The sequence below is a fragment of the Silene latifolia genome, chromosome 9 (assembly GCF_048544455.1).
Source record: "Silene latifolia isolate original U9 population chromosome 9, ASM4854445v1, whole genome shotgun sequence".
Classification (NCBI taxonomy): domain Eukaryota; kingdom Viridiplantae; phylum Streptophyta; class Magnoliopsida; order Caryophyllales; family Caryophyllaceae; genus Silene; species Silene latifolia.
This window is the reverse complement of record NC_133534.1, coordinates 7,767,287-7,784,235: the sequence shown is the minus strand read 5'-3', so window position 1 is coordinate 7,784,235 and position 16,949 is coordinate 7,767,287. Positions and strand designations below refer to the sequence as shown.

General features: G+C 34.3%; 4 protein-coding genes across 8 annotated transcripts in view; all 4 read right to left on the bottom strand.

The window, feature by feature from the left end:
• Positions 1-1,887: 1,887 nt before the first annotated feature.
• Positions 1,888-5,241, bottom strand: LOC141602384 (protein SIEVE ELEMENT OCCLUSION B-like). The gene is made up of 3 exons (XM_074422682.1): positions 5,135-5,241; positions 3,617-4,087; positions 1,888-2,503 (listed from the first exon to the last, which is right to left on the bottom strand). The coding sequence occupies exons 1-3, from the start codon at positions 5,201-5,203 to the stop codon at positions 2,066-2,068; spliced, it is 978 nt and encodes a 325-aa protein (XP_074278783.1). The 5' UTR covers positions 5,204-5,241; the 3' UTR covers positions 1,888-2,065.
• A 71-nt stretch (positions 5,242-5,312) lies between these two features.
• LOC141602383 (protein SIEVE ELEMENT OCCLUSION B-like) lies at positions 5,313-7,968 on the bottom strand. The gene is made up of 5 exons (XM_074422681.1): positions 7,744-7,968; positions 7,303-7,533; positions 7,044-7,124; positions 6,302-6,780; positions 5,313-5,429 (listed from the first exon to the last, which is right to left on the bottom strand). The coding sequence occupies exons 2-5, from the start codon at positions 7,483-7,485 to the stop codon at positions 5,324-5,326; spliced, it is 849 nt and encodes a 282-aa protein (XP_074278782.1). The 5' UTR covers positions 7,486-7,533; positions 7,744-7,968; the 3' UTR covers positions 5,313-5,323.
• Positions 7,969-9,286: 1,318 nt separating this feature from the next.
• LOC141598959 (uncharacterized) overlaps positions 9,287-16,949 on the bottom strand; it is an 83,325-nt gene continuing 75,662 nt past the window's right edge. The window contains exons 1-5 of one of the 5 annotated variants that reach the window (XR_012523688.1): positions 11,962-12,239; positions 11,048-11,371; positions 10,095-10,144; positions 9,803-9,927; positions 9,287-9,594 (exon numbers count right to left, since the gene is read on the bottom strand). Coding sequence is in view for 1 of the 5 variants with exons in the window: in XM_074418796.1 (XP_074274897.1) it covers positions 9,908-9,927; positions 10,095-10,144; positions 11,151-11,371; positions 11,962-12,117 (447 nt within the window). In the remaining 4 variants the exon portion in view is untranslated. Of the gene's footprint in view, positions 9,928-10,094; positions 10,145-11,047; positions 11,372-11,961; positions 12,240-16,949 lie in introns of those variants that run through there. The other 4 variants (XM_074418796.1, XR_012523686.1, XR_012523685.1 and 1 more) reach the window with 4 other exon arrangements.
• Positions 13,130-15,708, bottom strand: LOC141598958 (protein SIEVE ELEMENT OCCLUSION B-like). The gene is made up of 6 exons (XM_074418795.1): positions 15,465-15,708; positions 15,295-15,390; positions 14,686-15,119; positions 14,501-14,598; positions 14,325-14,413; positions 13,130-13,300 (listed from the first exon to the last, which is right to left on the bottom strand). The coding sequence occupies exons 1-6, from the start codon at positions 15,609-15,611 to the stop codon at positions 13,259-13,261; spliced, it is 906 nt and encodes a 301-aa protein (XP_074274896.1). The 5' UTR covers positions 15,612-15,708; the 3' UTR covers positions 13,130-13,258.

The window sequence follows — 16,949 nt, the reverse complement described above, 5'->3', positions numbered from 1 at the left end:
AAGGAAATATGGAAGGTATTGTGAATAGATCAAGAAAGAAAGAGGGAAGGTTATGGAGAATAGGACTATAGGAGGGAGAATAAATGTGGTTTTCAATGTATCTAAATGGGCCTTTTTTTTCAAATAGCTAGATGACTCTAATCATTCTTCATATAATGCACTTTTTTTTTTTTCAAAAGTTCGAAATTTCTTTTATGAAAAATGAATAATGACACGTCTTTTGTAAAATGGTGCTTTAATAAGTTTATTTATTTATTTATTAATATTTTTATGTTTTGATGAAAGGTTCTATAATATTAAGATATATTAAGGCGACAATAAGGCCGTAAAGTGATCTACAATGATATGAGACGTCTAATTAATCTCTTTTGTCAAAGATAATGCATTTCCAAATAGCGAAGGACAGGGCCTAAAGCCAATTGCATCAACTCGGGCATGACCATCATATCCGACTATTTTTTTGAACTTTTTAAAGCGTGATCTCCTCCCATGTGTCTCGACTAGAGCAAGGACAATAGGTTTAAAGGTTCGAATAACTTCTTTTAATGCCGCTAATTTTGCTCTACTAGCGGAGCCTTTTATATTCCACAGTCTACACCTTACACCATGTACTTAATATTATTACTTTTTTGCCCAAAATTACTTAAAGTTTGGCTTTTATATTCTAACATCTTGATAATTAGCAATCTTCTCCATGGTTTTCGAAGTTTGGCTTTTTAGTCCTCTGTGATTGGATCTTTGGACATTTATCATCTTGTTTATCGCTCACAGACCCTCCTCCATCATCAGAGCCGATAAAAAGGTCTTCAAAGTTGATGTCTTCGACTACTTGAAGTCCAAAGTCGAATCCTTGAATGAAATTGGGTCAAATCCATTACCGGTCAAGACCGGATTAAAGACAAGGGAGGTCTGAAGGGCAGATAATAATCCATAACTTTTAGAAAATTTCTTGAATTAGATGTGAGAGTTTATTTCCCATGATTTTCTATTTCAAGTGAATTTATATTTCTCGTATTAACCAAACAACATTGTTTTGATTCACATGTTTTAATTACAAGGTTATGTGAAATTTTGTTTTACACTTAATTTGTACAATCTCATAATCACATGATCCAATTTTACAAAGTCCATCCAAACAAATTATTGTATTAATTCAAAGTAAGATTTACGCTTTTAAAAACCATGTCCTCCATTTCTCTATCTCTTCAAGGGCAGTCATGGCGATTCGGACCGGCCCTTGGCCTATAATTGTTGATCCTTTTGCAAGCAAAGCCCATTCTCCATGGATGTTAAATCTTATAATCTCCTGTAATAGCTTACCAATAGGATCATCAATTTTACCGACTTTCTTTTTGGATTCTATCATGCTATTAATTCGTGACCAAAAATATGCTCTACTTGATTCAGGTAAACAATGGCTTAGTTGTTCAGTCATGATCACATCTTGCACGTTGCTACCATGGTTTTTGTTGTGGCTATTTCCCACATATACCATCTCTATATCGACAAGCAGATTACATGCTACCGAATGTGCTTGCCTTATGAAATTTCGTATCCAGTCTATGTCATCACCTCCATACATTAAAATGTATCTTTTATCTTGAATCTGTTGACATGAGCTAAAATTAACTGAACACGTCCGAACAAATAGAGTATAGTGGTAGATAATTGTACAACACATGTCCATCTTGTGCAAGATTTTCCCTAATAGAGAGTGAATATGTGATCCTACAGTGAAATTTTTGGTATTTACCATTGATTCTAGTCTGAACCACTTGAAACGACCAACAGCAAGTTTCTTCATTTGACAAGTTCATTCAATTGACAAAATTCATGGCAAAAATTCATGGCAAAATGTTGTATGTGCAATTTAAAAAATGAAGCCATTTAACTCCGGCATTGAATCGACAAATGCTGGGTCTATTCAAACAAATTATTCTACAAATTAAAGTTATGCGAAATTTTATTTTACACTTAATTTGTACAACACATAATCACATATAATCCATTTTTACACAGTCAATCCAAACAAATTATTGTATTAATCCAAAATAAATTAGACTGACTATTTTAAAGACACAGTCCTCCATTTCTCTATCTCTTCAAGGGCAGTCATTGCGATTCGGCCCGGCCCATGGCCTATGATAGTTGGTCCTTTTGCAAGCAAAGCCCATTCTTCATGGCTGTTAAATTTTAAAATCTCTTGTAATAGTTTATCACTAGAATCATTCATTTTTCCAAGTTTCTCTTTGGATTCTATCATGCTATTAATTCGTGACCAAAAATATGCTCTACTTGATTCAGGTAAACAATGGCTCAATTTTTCCGTCATGATCACATCCTCCACCTTGCAACCACGGTCTTTATTGTGGCTATTTCCCACATAAACCATCTCTATATGGACAAGCAGATTACATGCTACCGAATGTGCTTGCCTTATGAAATTTCGTATCCAGTCTATGTCAGCACCTCCATACATTAAAATGTATCTTTCATCTCGAATCTGTTGACATGAGCTAAAATGAACTGAACACGTCGGTTGAAATAGCTTAATTTTTATATCTTTTCGTCCTAATAATCAGTTTACCTTTTTATATTCTATGTGAGGGGTATTTTAATCAAAAGTAAACAAATAACTAACACGGAAAAGATATTTATTGTTAGGGTGCAAACCCTTGTCCCACATCGGTAGAATAAAGATGGAAGATCATCTTTATAAGTGTCCAGAAAATATAATAGTACGAGGCCTTTTGGGAAGGAGCCCAAGAGTAAATCCGTGAGGGCTTGGCCCAGAGCGGACAATATCGTACTATTATGGTCAATGGACACAGATGCAGCAGAGGCCCAACACGGGATATTCACGCTTCCGCACAACAAGTGGTATCAGAGCCCAAGGTTTGACTTGGGTTAGACACAGAGATTCATCAGGCCAAGACTTGAAGGTGGACGTACACTATAAGGCGTGGAACTCCTATAGCTCGAGGGAGAGCTAATATGTTCGCGAGATGCGACATGGTCTCACGGCGTTGAGACAGGGCCGTCCAAGAAGATCGTCAGCAACCCGACGAGGTGGGCTGAGGCTTAATGGAGGTAACAAAAGCGTTCCATGGTAAGTCCAAAAAGGCGGTCCGGTGTGACGTGCTGAGGCGGTGGATTCGGACCCAGTCCAGGGTATATTGGATGCAGAGGAGTTTGGTACGCAAGTGTAGCACAAGCCCTATGCGACACATGGTGTGTCGTTTAAGAGGAGGTTATCAAGACTTGGAGATGCGAGTGTCTAGAAGTTGGAGCTGTAAAGTGTGGGAGTCCTCCATGGAGGTCAAGATCCGAGTCAAGATGATGGTCCTTGGTTTGAGGGGAGGATTGTTAGGGTGCAAACCCTTGTCCCACATCGGTAGAATAAAGATGGAAGATCATCTTTATAAGTGTCCAGAAAATATAATAGTACGAGGCCTTTTGGGAAGGAGCCCAAGAGTAAATCCGTGAGGGCTTGGCCCAGAGCGGACAATATCGTACTATTATGGTCAATGGACACAGATGCAGCAGAGGCCCAACACGGGATATTCACGCTTCCGCACAACATTTATGAAGGTAATAAGGAATAAGTCTAACTTACCCATTCTTGAAAGATTGGATCAATATCATTTATAAGGAGTCTGAGGTTCCATGTTTCCTTCTCCCATAGTTGTTCCTCCATCTCCCTCGTAAGGTTATCAACGGGTAGATTTTGCCAAATCCTCACCATGTATATTGCATTTTCGTTGAGCTCTTTTGCCTTGGGACTTAAGAAAACAAGGATAGGCCTATCTTTGAAGCCCCATTCCATTCTAAAGGCCTCTATTGCGCCGTCTTCAATTAGTGAAGGTTGATGAATAGAATACCAAGGCATCGAATTTTGCAAGGTCTCTAGTTGATTTTTGACGTCGTCTGACCCTGAGATCGAGTGCTTTAAGATGGGTATCCACACAATTACATCTCTTTCAGAGTCAATGGTAATATGCTTAAGATTTGTTATATCTTCAGAAGTAATGTTTAGCCCTGAGATGAGTAGGAGCACACGTTTCCCTTTCAAGACGTCGAGGTTATCCTGCCATACACATTACATAAAATATTGAGGTTTCGAGCTTTGACAGACCATACCGTAGGATAACAAATAGTCGATATACCAAAATTAAAAAATTATTACGATTTCGCTAACTTGTTTTTTTTTTCTAAAAGAGAAAAATAAAATCCCAAAAGGGGCTTAACTCATTGCTAGTAATTAATTAGCAATGTAGATTCGTGCAATTCTTGAACGATATATATAGGTTATCATTTTTTTAGTACATTTTTTATTTTTATTTTTAATAGATAGCTCATTAATGTTCTACATTTCTCATACTTGTATTTTAATTTAAGAAAAAAATTTAAAACCGAAAACTATCTTTTTTTTTTTTTTTTTTATGTGTGAGTTATCATCATGTATTCAAAATGGGTAGAAAGGTTTCAATGCTAAGTCACACCTTGATACTTGAATATTTGGAATGTGTAATTTCACTAGGTGGAAATTCAATTAATCTTCGTGACATTTTCATTTATGCATTAATTGGTATGTTTGTTAGCTGGTTATAAAAATCTAGAATTACGCTTAAATGGGAGAGGAATGTTGGTGATTTTAAGTGTAATTACCGGTTCATTTAGCGTAACCCGGGTTCGGTTCATGGATGGGTAAATTCAATATAATATAATGTAAGTTTAGGAAGTACGGAGTATACGCTTGCATAACTATTTACGAATTTACGATATAGTTGTTCGTTTCGAATGACTATGATGGGATTAAATTTAACGGAGTTTCCGAAGAGTCATAACTCTTTAGAAACAAGGTTCAAATAGAAGTGAGATCAGAAGATCATAAAATACTTATAAATTACATATCTTTTTCTTTGTGCCCGAAAAAAGAGAACACCGTCTTATCTCAATAAGAAATTCGGTATAACCCTGACAGTCTGACACTAATATAGGCTCAAATTTTGTCTATTAGAAAAGCATAATTTGATTCGATGTGGGTTTATTATTGTCAATTCCTATTCGTATACATCCAATTTCTAACAAAAATTGTGGTCGGCATTTATGTAAAATCAATCCAAGGACATACCTTTCTCTTGGTCAGGCCATGGTACAATGGATGCAAGTCTTTTTTTGGGTTGATAAATGTCTCCATCATTTCGACAACATCCGAATGGGTCGTAAGTCGTCGAAAGTTCAACCACTTCTCTGCATCGGTTCAAACACTCGGTTAAAATCTTATTTAGAATTCTGGTCGATATTAGATGAATGAACACATTTACTTACCTCTCCGACTATCAAATTCAGAAAATTTGAGAATCAGCTCTTGGTTGAGTGAATTGAGCTTGTCAAATTCCTTTGGATCTGGAATCCCCACCAAATATCTAAACATCACAAATTCACAATGTATTGACTCTTTCATCATTCAATCTTTTTACTTACAATGAGAAGTGAGAAGAGACAACAATTCATAAACCGAAGGGAAATTCCATTAACTAACTCTTTGATTTATAATCCATCCATTAATAATTTCTTTTAACTTTTATTCTAAACAAGTGACTGAGATGGGCAGTTTACGGGACACTTACATCTATCTGGATAGAACTTTGTTCGCATCAATTGAATAAACACTAAGCTATAATTTTTTAATAAAGTATAAATAATATAAAACTATAAACTATTAATTCTTTTATTAATGTTATTATTTGAGAATAACTTGACTCATACTATTCACACTATTTATAAACAAAATTATCGTTTTGATGACTTTCATAACAAAAAAAATTAAGAGAATTTATAGATTGGAATCATTAGCTTAGTAGTATAAAAAAAATACTTTTTAAAAAATATATTTTAGCACATTATATTACTTAATTCTCTTGGATTAATTTTCAGTTTTAATTTTTTTTAATTGAAACAAAATACAATAACAAGAAAAATAAACCATTAATGAGATACCGCTATTATTTTACAGCTCAATTTTCTTGAATAATTTTAAAACTCAATTTTCTTTTTTTCCTATCAAAATATAATGACATGAAATATGAAAAATTAATGAGGTGTTAATTTAACATGATTAAAGAGTAATATAAAAATAAAACTCTATCGCGGGATCTAAACTAGTTACTATATCTAACATATTGTTCATTTAAAATATGTTAATTAATGGATGAATCTAAAGCCTGACGTAGCCAAAAATGAGTTTTATTTGAGTGAATGACCAAAAAAATATCAAAATTGGTTTAGATATGCTTACTGGTCAAGTCCCCTGCTAGACAAAATAATGATTTGGGTTGCAGCAACAATTGCACATCTCATTATCCAGTACACATATACAGATAATCGACCCGACTTTCCTGATGTATGCATATATGGTCCTTCTCCTACCCCGAACAGTTCTTTGGCATAACTAGGATATAGATAGTTCAGACATTTAATCCTTATAAGGCAGTGGTTTGTATTAACCAGGGTTTTGATGAATTTATTATTAGCTTCAATTTGAATTTTGTAAGCGTCTTTGTTCACAGTTGTCGGTTCGCTCTGATCGACCGTCATGGGTTCGTTGACAGCATTGTTGGCAAAAATTCGAACAAGGAGCCAAAACTCCGTAAAGGTCAGAGCAAATGCTGTTAATGTGAGCATCGCTTTATATTCCCAACCACAGTCTCTTAAATACTTGAGCACCGCAATTGTGATTGTGTGTGCATCTTTACCATTCAAAATCTCTCTTGTGATCTGCAATCATCAATTTGGAACGGGAAAGCTTACAAAATGCACAATTGGTCTATTTTAAGACCATTTTCCAATGTACAATGGTAAAAGCTTACGATCTCATTTAATAATACTCAGTAGTTGGTTAGTGAGTTTCACAAGTTAGTATAGGCCATTGTACCTCATACGTCAATTTAAGAATGTGTTATAAACAACTGTGTTAATGCTTAATTTTATTTTATTTTTATAAAGGTTGAATTCGTGACAAATTATTGGTGGATAATGACCTGGCACGATACGCTTCCAATTATTTGCCGTTCGGCATCGTCTTCTAGACCTTGTCTTATTTCGTCTTCGACTAGGGCATCCTGTATCAGGAAGTTTGCATAAATATGAATTGATTTACGTCACCATACAAGATGTTTTGATATTTATCTAAAAATAGTAAAAGAAAACTCAATACGGTTTTTTTTTTGAGAAGACCATACACCCCGTATCAAATAAATTATAAAATGTGGGCAAACTATTAAAGAAACGCAAACATACCACTGTAGGTACTCCTATGGTCTCTGTGGCACGGTTGATTAATTTCTCAACAAGTGACAACTTATATAACCTTAAACTATCAAAGTTCTTAGTAGGGTTGTGCAATTCTTGAAGTAGCGGCATAAGATCGTCATCCGAGTACATCGGAGCACCTTGTCTACTGTGCTCTCCAATGTTTTCCATGTTTGTGCCCTAAATTTGTCGTAATTTATCGCGTCCAAAGATCAAGAGCTGCACCAGAAATACACCGATGTAGGTCAAAAGTTCGAGGACTGAAATTTCCAAACAAACACAAGCTAAAATACGGAGTATAACATATATAAACAAAAATAAAAATTCGCTCTCTCATTTACTGAAATAGTAAAACTCATAACATTTGAATAAAATACTTTTGACATATATTCATTTAATAATATGATTCCAGTGAATGAGAGAGCTTACAAATTTAAGGCATAAATAAAGAGTAAAGATGCCCAAAGTAGCATTATTGTTATGGTGTTGAAACAATTGTACATAACCATTAGTTTCAGAAAAATCTCGACAGGGTGATCTTAATACTCACATGTACGATAATCCGAAAAATGACTAATAAAGAAGTTTTCTGTTTGGTGAATGTTACGAGTATATATATAGTTAAATAATGAAATGAAAGATAAAAAAAATGATTTGATATATAAATGAGCTTTTCTGTTTTGTTGTGTGTGGTACTTGATACGTGAATTTAATAGTCAAGTTAAGAATAAAGAAATCAAAACTTTGCTTGGATGTGTTAAGTTCTCTTAAGACACATATACCTTTTACTTTTGGCAACTACAAGCAAATTGGAATGATTCTTACTTAATTATCGAGGGAAGTTCCATTCGTGTAATTCAGGACAATTGGTCTGTTTTTTGACTTAAAGTCACACCCTTTAAGTTTAGTTCAACGCTTATAAGTTCAGTTCAGCTTCTATAAATTCAGTTCAACTCTTATAAATTTAGTTCCGCTCCTATAAGTTCAGCTCAGAGAAATTCAATTCAATTTATACCCATTTTTCTATAATTTCAGCTCTTACAAGCTTAGTTCATTTGTTATAAATTTAGTTCAGCAAAATTAAGACCAAAATAACAGGGCCATAATAATGTTTGAATTGCTGTTTTAAAAAAAGTGCTTCTTGTGTGATTGATTATTCAAGCTCATATTGCATCCAAGCGATCAACAAAATTCACAATTCGCATTTATATTGAAGATGTCAATTAGCTTAATTGGTAAAGTTGTGAGATGCACTAATAGAAAAAACCCCTATTGGTGTGTCGGTTTTTTACCGAGGTATATCGAGGGGACGTATTTGATATGCGTCAGTTGTGGAACCGACGCAAAAAGTTCAACATTTGCGTCAGTTTTGTCTTAAAAACCGACGTAAAAAGTTCAACATTTGCGTCAGTTATGTTTTAAAAACTGACGCAATTGATATAATAACTGATGTATTTGCTTTATTTTTTGAATCAGTTCTTTATAGAACTGATGTATTTTCTTTATTTGTTGCGTCATTTGTTATCATAACTAATGCAATTGATATTTTGTTTTACACAAATTCTTGTTTCAGACGGACACTTTTGGTCTTATTTGTCAGACGGATAAAATGTCGCCATTTTTTAAGAAAATGTAACCAATTAATTTACAAAATGTTATGACTAGAGGTGTCATTTTTTACCCTGAAAATGATATGAACAATAATGATAACATGTTATCAGAAAATAACAACATTTTATTGTAAAATGATGACATGTTACCCGTCTTACTTCAGACCAAAAGCAATGGTCTTAAGAAAAACGGACTGTTTGTTTTAGGGCCAACTCATTTTTCTCATTTGCATCATCTCTTTCAAGAACCAACACAATTTATTAATGCTTTTTTTGCTGCCGAAATCACATAAAACTCGAAATCAAAATATTAAAACTTAAAAACCTGCAACAAGAAATCCAGCCAACCACTAATACATTACATGTAAAACAACATTACATCTTATTCAACCCAACAACGTTCCAAATACAATCCAAAGTACAAATAATCCCACAAACATCTTAGTTACAAATCTAATCTATACTAATTATTCTCTAAACATCTAGTAAACTTACATAAAACTATACATCAATCCAAACTCGATGCCACGAACCCACTAAAAATTTAACAAGCTTCTGGGATGATCAAAAGCACAGTTAAGAGCTTCCTTCAGTCAGATTCGGTGTCCGCAAAACTTTCTTTCAACACAGATCTGATAACACCCTTAAGCTAATAATCAGAGTTGCAATGCTGCAACAAAAAGCGAACGCAAAAACAAAGAGATAAGGAGTATGCCGTTGACATTCAATGAAGTTCCTCTACCCAGAATCACCCAGAATCAACAGCATATTAGATAACTCGTTTATCAAATGAATGTCCACCTACTTCTATGCTACTATATGGAGAAGTATGCCATTAGAGACGAGCAAATAGAATAAAATAAATAGTACTCCCTTACTCTCGGTCATTTGTTTACTCTTTATTCTTTGTGAGAGGTATTTAATCAAAGGTAATCAAATGAATGATACGGTGCTAGTATATCAAAACCTGCCAGTCCCCACTCTCATCGTTCAATGCAGCTATCTGTCAAGAAGTAAACAAACATAAATAAAAGGATACTGGAACTATCCTCATAAATCATAGGATGTCACTCCAAGGAACACATTAATTTAAGCAATAACTATTTAATGAGAAGCCAGTTGGGAGTACTAAAAATATATCAATGTTAAATGATAATAGTCTATTATTACCTGACATGCTGCATCTATAGCTGACTGACTGACTGAGAGGCTTGTAGTCCCTAAAACAATGAAACATAAGTCAGTAACTAGAATACAAGTGACAAAAAAAAAATCTCTAAATCCTGCATTTCTGCACACTCATAAAAGAACCCACCAGCACAATTAAGGGCAAAATGTGAGATATAATATACAAGTCAGGCCCTGGGACGGTGGTAGATATACAATTGCCTACAGAAATCATACACACCATACAACAAACGTATCAAACTTGCAACTTGTTCAGGAAATTCAGTTAAAAAGAAGTTAAGATAAACTAAGTTGCAGAGAACAGAGTGCCACTCTTTGCCGAATAAATGCTTTCATGTACTGCTGCCTGCTACTGCTACTAGTCAGATGAAAGGAATAAATTAAGAGTTAATCCATATAACACAATATCAGTTCACAACAAGTATTACCCAAAATCAATAAACCCCAATTACAGTTATCCAATTTATTAAATCTAATCAATTTAGGGTAACACATAAAGAACAATAGCAATTCTGTTCTATTTAACATCAAACAACATCAATAAGTCCATTCGACGACCTGAAGCAACTCATCTAACATGATCTCGAATTAATAAAATGATTTAAGTAGCTAAAATCAAACAATTCATCTTCAGTTATGTAAAAAATAAAGTGAGGAAAGGAAGACAGAATTGAAGTTGAACTGCTATATGCGTTCCTTCTTATGGTGGAGTGCGGCGAGGACTGATATACACTTATACCATTTACCTAGAAACAAAATCCAAGCATTCTGGATAAAAATGACACCATTACATCCGAGGACAAAAAAATATCGTATCAGATCTATAGCTTGATTGAATCAATCAAAACAAAAAACAAAAAACAAAACCCCAATTCTGATCATGTTAACAAAATAATGCAAGAAATTACAATTAATCCCAATATAGAAGATCTTACTTGAAACTGAAATGCGGCCATCTTTATCGTCATCGCCACTTTCCTTTTTGCACCAATCGAACCAATTGCGAATGAAGTAGATCTGTTGGTTTAATAGCTTTACCATATTGTTCTTGACTTCTTTGTGCAGTCGTGTAGTGGTGACGAAGACGTGAGGAAGGGAGTTGGTTGGAGTAGGGAGGCAGTCGTATGGTAGTGACGGAGTAGAATTAGGGAGAAGCCGTGATAGAGTTTCCAAAACTTAAGCTCGTTCCTCTCGTCAGAACTGGCATCCTCCGAGGAAGTTTCAAGGACAAGTGTACGGCCAAAGTGAAGAGATGATTCCTACACCATATGGGCATTAGCTTAAATGAGTTCAAAGTTAAAGCAAACAAATTTTAAAATGATCTTTAAAAATTAATATCTTGTATGCGAGGATTGTACTTGTATAGAGATAGACAGTTGTCTAGGCATAGAACAACACATTTCTTGCAGTTTTATGACTTAAACAATTCAATCGTACCAATACGACCCTCAAAAACGTGTTTTTAAGTAAAACGAAAATCAAGACACTGAATTTTATTCAAGGATGGGTTTTATGAAAGATGTAATCCTTATGATGTTATCACGAAACTCGTTAAAAAAAGACTGCTTATTGGTATATTCATTTAACCCATTATTACAGGTATTCCAACGGAGTATCATATTGGTATATACACTCTGTATATGACTCTTATCACCCGAAATTCAATTATTTCATCAAATCCACACCCCCAAATTCATTAAAGTTAGGGTTTTCCTTCCCCCAAAATTCAATTATATCATCAAATCACAATCAATTAATAAATCAAAAGATCACATTAATGTAAAATAAATCAAATCAGTAACCAAAACCAACAAATAAATTGAAAAAATGAGATGGAGAAGAGAAGAACCTGTTGAAAATAGAGAGAAGCGAGTTTGAGACTCGCGGCATTAAAGAGTAACTGAGTAAGCACAATGATGGTGATGGTGTTGGTGCGACAGGAGCAGTAGGCATGGTGATAGTGATAGTGATAGTGATAGGGATGGTGATGGGGTTGGTGGGACATCGAGCAACATTAGGTTTTAGGAAGAACAAGTGACGGTCATAGGCAAAAGAGGGTAATATGAGTGTTTTAATGGCCTTTTTTTTAATTAAATACTCCGTATCATTTGCATCGGTTTGAAGTATAATTGATTGATGCAAAAACCTAATATCAAATACATCGGTTGGAAAACATAACTGATGTATCATCATATATCATCATATCATATTTCTCTAATACAGCTGCCAATTAGCTGACATGGCATCTCAATTTTCTCTCTCGATATGACGTGTCATGATATTAGAGTAGTTAGACTATTGAAAAAAAAAGTCAATTAACTAATTGGAAAAAGAAAACCGAATATGGCATATGGAATTGGAATAGAATATAGAATATTCCATGTTCGAAATGAAACAGAATAAAATCATGACACGATTCTTTCCAAAATTACTGTTACATGCTCAAATCATGGAACATTATGCTAAATCCCAACTAATTCCCTTAACCAAAAACGCTCCTCAAATACCAGTATAAATTTCTTATACGAGCGAATCACTCTCTTCACTTTTGTTATGTTCAATGTCTGTTCCATCCATTGTGTGCTTCTTCCCTTTTTATGTGTGGGTTTCTTTTCTTTGCTAATAAATATCACAAATTCTTGTTTGTGACGGACGCTATCCGTCACAAACAAGAGACGGGTACCATTTTACCTCATAAAGTACCGACCAATTGAATAAATATTTACTTATATGTTTTCATATATGTAAATTCCCTATGTCTCCCATAATTGTCGCTCCATCTCGCTTGTAAGGTGATCAACGGGAAGATTTGGCCAAATTTTAATCATGTGGATTGCATTTTTGTTGAGCACTTCCGCAGTGGGACTTAAGATAACAAGGATTGGCTTACCTTTGAAGTCCCATTCAGTTTTGAAGAGCTCAATTGCATCATCCTTAATTAGTAAAGGTTGATGGACAGAATACCATGGCATCGAATTTTGCAATGACTCTAGCTGATTATTGATGGGATCTGACTCTGAACTCTGAAGTCAAGCGGTTTATGACGGGTATCCACACAATTTCAACTGTTCTAGAGTTAACGGTGATATAATGAAGAACTTGTGTAAGAATCATTATATCTTCAATAGCAATGTCGATCCCTGATATTAGTAGCAACGCATGATTCCCCTCAAGACGTTAAGGTGATCCTGCCAGACACATTGCACACATTACATTGAGATTTCGAGTTGTGAAATTTGAAAATATTGCGATTTTGCCAACCTAATTTTTTTAAGGGATATTCTCTCGTGTACTCCTCAACTTTTTCATTTTCTATGATATACCCCTCTTTTCATGCAAAAAAACTGGCTGTCAATAACTCTTGGCTACAAGTTCAGAATACGATGAACTTTTTTTTTCCAAATTGACCGTCTTTAAGAGGTCTTCCGTTTGAAAAAAAATTCACCAACGTCTCAACTCGTAGTCGGGAATTATGGTCGGTCAAAGTTTAATCGTTAAAAAATGTTTGACCAACCATAACTACCGGCTAAGAGTTCAAAAAGCGGTGAATTTTTTTTTCTCAAATTGAAGGTCTTGACGAGATAATTGGTTTGGAAAAAAAAAATTACCGTTTTCTAAACTCGTAATAGAGAATTATTGTCGGTCAAAGTTTTTTTGCGAAAAATGAGGGGTACACCATAGAAAACGAAAAAAGTTCAGGGGTACACGAGAGAATATCTCTTTTTTTTAATCAAGCGACCTTCGATTAATTAACATTAAGCGACCTTTGGTTGATTAAATTTATAGAGTAGGTCTTCTGAGAGACGGTCTCTTATTAAGCTTTATTGAGAGACCATTGTACAATTTTAAGAAAAAATGGTACTAAACGTAATAAAATAGGTACAAATCATGATTAATGATAAAATGGGTACATTTATTATGTAAATAGGTACGAAAGTACTATGTCACGATCAACAATAAAAAGGGTACGAAATACAAACAAAAGGGTACGAAAGATTGGTCTCTCAATAACTTAACGAGAGACCGTCTCTCCCAAGTTTTAGTGAAATTTATAAGGCTTGATCCTGACATTCCATCTCGTTTAATCAAGCGACATTTGGTTGATTAAAATTAACAAGAGCGCTCTTTATGCTCAAAGTCGAAATTAAGTAATCCTTAGCATTTACGAGAAATAGCTTTCTTTACCAGCAACGTTGTAATTAAAGCACGTACCCTTCTTTTGGTTAGACCATGAAACAATGGAGGTACGTCTTTATCTGTGACGATAAGTCTCATGAATCCGATAATAGTTTTTTGGGCTTCTGCAGTGGTTCAAACACTCGTAAGATTTACAATTGTACTGTATTATTTAACATTTTGGATTTAGAATAACAAACACATTCACTTACTTGGGCCGTTTTCTGATTCAGATTGTATAAGCTTCAGGTATTCGTTGAATGATTTGAGCTTCTCAAATTCTATTGGCTCTCGAATCCCTACCAAATCTCTGAAAAACATCGCAAAATTGAAAATTGAGTTCTGTTTTGTAAGTATATGGCAATAATTATTACGAGTAAATTTTAAAGAGGCTTACTGATCGAGTCCCCTGCTAGACAAAATAATGATCTGGGTTGCAGCAACAATTGAACATCTGATTATCCAGTAGACATGCGTCGGAAGTGGATCAAAAGGGTGGATACGATGAAATTTGAAAGATAATTCTCCAATTTTGAGAAGGTATTTATATGGATTAACCAATCTTTTGATGAATTCATTATTGTTTTCAATCTGATTTTTGTAAGCTGTTTTGTTTGCAGATGTCGGTAATTCCCTCTGATCGACTGTCGTGGGTTCGTTAACTACATTGTCAGCGTAAATCCTAACACGGAGCCACAATTCTCCAAAGGTCAGAGCAAATGCTGTTAATGTGAGCATCACTTTGTCTCCCCAACAGATGTTTGTTAAAATATCCAACACTGACACTGTGATATTGTGTGCATCGTTGCCATTCAAAATCTCGCTTGTGATCTGCAATCGTTAATTCTTAACTCTGGTGGTTTTTCACAAGTTTTAAAGAAAATGTTCGGAAAATGCAAATTTTGAAAAATAATTTACAAAACTTACAATTGATATCTTGTAATAAGATAAGTTGTGCATTGTACAACGATAATCAATTAATGTTAAATTATGGATTGATATTGACCTGGGAGGATAGGCTTCCAATTATGTCTTGTACATTATCGTCGTCTTTGAAATCCAGAAGGGCACGTATTTCCTCACCGGCCTTGAATAAGGTATCCTATACCACGGAAAAAAGTAAGACAATAAAAATGGGCGGAAGATTGTAAATATGTGGAAACAAATTAAACATACCTTTGAACGTCCTTCAATGGTCCCCGTGGCACGGTCGATATAGTTCTCGACAAGTGGGAGCATTAACCTGAGATCATAATAGTCAGTATCAGGCTTGTGCAATATCGGAGCTTCGTCTTGTCCGCTCTTCTCTTGGGTGTTTTCCATGCTTCGTAATTTAAGTCCGTCTAAAGTTAAGAACCAGTACTATAAATACAACACGAAAATTTTTATTTTGATGTGTATGTGGTACTTGAATGCTTCATAATCAAGAGTTAAGGGAAGAATAAAGAAATAAAAACTTTGCTTTGATGCGTTACCTTCTCTAGATAGGAACACTTATTAAGTTATACCTTCTACTTTTGGCAACTATACAGCTTTCCGACTACTGACGTTTTTATATGATAAAATTTGTCTGAATTGAAAATTTTATGTTTTTACGATCCTGTAATAAAAAAACGAATACCAATTACATTAAAATTGATCCCACACTTAAAACGTTTGTGGCTACGCGCCTACGCCACTGTATCTCACAGGAGAAACATTCCCAAAAGATAAAGAAAAGGTGCATATTTCACATGACTAAAGAAAATTTAATTATTCCATTTTTCTAAGATCTCCCTCACAAAATTATGTGATGATCAGAGCATTCGGATTTAAGTAGAGGAAGTATTGAATTTATTTGATCGGGTAAGTTCAGATATTTATGTGATCAGGCACGATGCCAGGAAATAATATTAACAGGGTCGGTTTTGCATATTTTATTCGTGAAAATTAATATATATTCCCTCCTATTCTAGATAAACCTCCTTATTTATGGGGCACTAGAATTAAGGAGATGGATTAAAATAAGCTAAAATATTGTAGTGAGGTTAGGTAATTGGAGAGAGGGAAGGTATTGTTGGGTATTATTGTGGGTGAGGTGATTAAAATAAGTATTGTGGGGTAAGTTGATTAAAATAAGTATTGTTGTGGGATGAGATGAGGTATTGTTGTGGATTAAGGTGATTAAAATAAGTATAAAACTTTACTAAATAAGGAAATATGGAAGGTATTGTGAATATATGAAGAAAGAAAAAGGGAAGGTTATGGAGAATAGGAGGGAGTATAAATGTGGTTTTCGATGTATCTAAATGGGCCTTTTTTTTCAAATAGCTAGATGACTCTAATCATTCTTCATATAATGCACTTTTTTTTTCAAAAGTTCGAAATTTCTTTTATGAAAAATGAATAATGACACGTCTTTTGTAAAATGGTGCTTTAATAAGTTTAGTTATTTATTAATATTTTTATGTTTTGATGAAAGGTTCTATAATATTAAGATATATTAAGGCGACAATAAGGCCGTAAAGTGATCTACAATGATATGAGACGTCTAATTAATCTCTTTTGTCAAAGATAATGTGTAGAAACTAAGAATTCCATGAAGATATTGAAGAATAGATGAAGAAGATGAATAGGAGATGAAGATTAGAGTGAACTAGAGAAATATAGAATATGTAATAA